General features: G+C 49.1%; 1 protein-coding gene across 1 annotated transcript in view; it reads right to left on the bottom strand.

The window, feature by feature from the left end:
• Nucleotides 1-2,500, bottom strand: part of amy2a (amylase alpha 2A) — a 9,008-nt gene that overhangs the window by 5,685 nt on the left and 823 nt on the right. The window contains exon 3 of the mRNA XM_027165985.2: nt 2,436-2,500. This exon is cut by the window's right edge and continues 133 nt beyond it. Within this exon, the coding sequence (XP_027021786.1) occupies nt 2,436-2,500 (65 nt within the window). The remainder of the gene's footprint in view (nt 1-2,435) is intronic.

The raw sequence follows: 2,500 nt of genomic DNA, 5'->3' as shown, positions 1-2,500 counted from the left end.
CTAACTGCACCCTGTGTTACCCAAACTACACCCTGTGTTACCCAAACTGCACCCTGTGTTACCCAAACTACACCCTGTGTTACACTAACTGCACCCTGTGTTACACTAACTGCACCCTGTGTTACACTAACTGCACCCTGTGTTACCCAAACTGCACCCTGTGTTACCCAAACTACACCCTGTGTTACACTAACTGCACCCTGTGTTACACTAACTGCACCCTGTGTTACCCAAACTGCACCCTGTGTTACCCAAACTGCACCCTGTGTTACACTAACTGCACCCTGTGTTACACTAACTGCACCCTGTGTTACACTAACTGCACCCTGTGTTACACTAACTGCACCCTGTGTTACCCAAACTACACCCTGTGTTACACTAACTGCACCCTGTGTTACACTAACTGCACCCTGTGTTACCCAAACTGCACCCTGTGTTACCCAAACTGCACCCTGTGTTACCCAAACTGCACCCTGTGTTACACTAACTGCACCCTGTGTTACCCAAACTGCACCCTGTGTTACCCAAACTGCACCCTGTGTTACACTAACTGCACCCTGTGTTACACTAACTGCACCCTGTGTTACCCAAACTGCACCCTGTGTTACCCAAACTGCACCCTGTGTTACCCAAACTGCACCCTGTGTTACACTAACTGCACCCTGTGTTACCCAAACTGCACCCTGTGTTACCCAAACTGCACCCTGTGTTACACTAACTGCACCCTGTGTTACACTAACTGCACCCTGTGTTACCCAAACTGCACCCTGTGTTACACTAACTGCACCCTGTGTTACCCAAACTGCACCCTGTGTTACCCAAACTGCACCCTGTGTTACACTAACTGCACCCTGTGTTACACATACTGCACCCTGTGTTACCCTAACTGCACCCTGTGTTACCCAAACTGCACCCTGTGTTACACTAACTGCACCCTGTGTTACCCAAACTGCACCCTGTATTACCCAAACTGCACCCTGTATTACCCAAACTGCACCCTTTGTTACACAAACTGCACCCTGTATTACCCAAACTGCACCCTTGTGTTACCCAAACTGCACCCTGTATTACACAAACTGCCACCCTGTGTTACCCCAAACTGCACCCTGTGTTACACTAACTGCACCCTGTTGTTACACTAACTGCACCCTGTGTGTACCCAAACTGCACCCTGTGTTACCCTTTCTGCACCCTGTGTTACACTAACTGCACCCTGTGTTACCCAAACTGCACCCTGTGTTACCCAAACTGCACCCTGTGTTACACTAAACTGCACCCTGTGTTACCCAACTACACACCCTGTGTTACCCAAACTGCACCCTGTGTTACCCAAACTACACCCTGTGTTCACTAACTGCACCCTGTGTTACACTAACTGCACCCTGTGTTACCCAAAACTGCACCCTGTGTACCCAAACTACACCCCTGTGTTACACTAACTGCACCCTGTGTTACACTAACTGCACCCTGTGTTACCCAAACTGCACCCTGTGTTACCCAAACTGCACCCTGTGTTACACTAACTGCACCCTGTGTTACACTAACTGCACCCTGTGTTACACTAACTGCACCCTGTGTTACACTAACTGCACCCTGTGTTACCCAAACTGCACCCTGTGTTACCCAAACTGCACCCTGTGTTACCCAAACTGCACCCTGTGTTACACTAACTGCACCCTGTGTTACACTAACTGCACCCTGTGTTACCCAAACTGCACCCTGTGTTACCCAAACTGCACCCTGTGTTACACTAACTGCACCCTGTGTTACACTAACTGCACCCTGTGTTACACTAACTGCACCCTGTGTTACCCAAACTACACCCTGTGTTACACTAACTGCACCCTGTGTTACACTAACTGCACCCTGTGTTACCCAAACTGCACCCTGTGTTACCCAAACTGCACCCTGTGTTACCCAAACTGCACCCTGTGTTACACTAACTGCACCCTGTGTTACCCAAACTGCACCCTGTGTTACCCAAACTGCACCCTGTGTTACACTAACTGCACCCTGTGTTACACTAACTGCACCCTGTGTTACCCAAACTGCACCCTGTGTTACCCAAACTGCACCCTGTGTTACCCAAACTGCACCCTGTGTTACACTAACTGCACCCTGTGTTACCCAAACTGCACCCTGTGTTACCCAAACTGCACCCTGTGTTACCCAAACTGCACCCTGTGTTACACTAACTGCACCCTGTGTTACCCAAACTGCACCCTGTGTTACACTAACTGCACCCTGTGTTACCCAAACTGCACCCTGTGTTACCCAAACTGCACCCTGTGTTACACTAACTGCACCCTGTGTTACACTAACTGCACCCTGTGTTACACTAACTGCACCCTGTGTTACACTAACTGTGCCCTGATCACTGAGTGTACAATGTAGTGATGAGTAAAACACACTAAACACTACACAGTGATACGTACCTGATAAATATCATTATAATTCTCGATGTCGCCGCTGGCAGTGAAACATTTCCCATCATTAAAGT

Source organism: Tachysurus fulvidraco, chromosome 22 (genome assembly GCF_022655615.1).
Source record: "Tachysurus fulvidraco isolate hzauxx_2018 chromosome 22, HZAU_PFXX_2.0, whole genome shotgun sequence".
NCBI classification, from domain to species: domain Eukaryota; kingdom Metazoa; phylum Chordata; class Actinopteri; order Siluriformes; family Bagridae; genus Tachysurus; species Tachysurus fulvidraco.
This window is presented reverse-complemented; position numbering and strand designations above follow the sequence as displayed.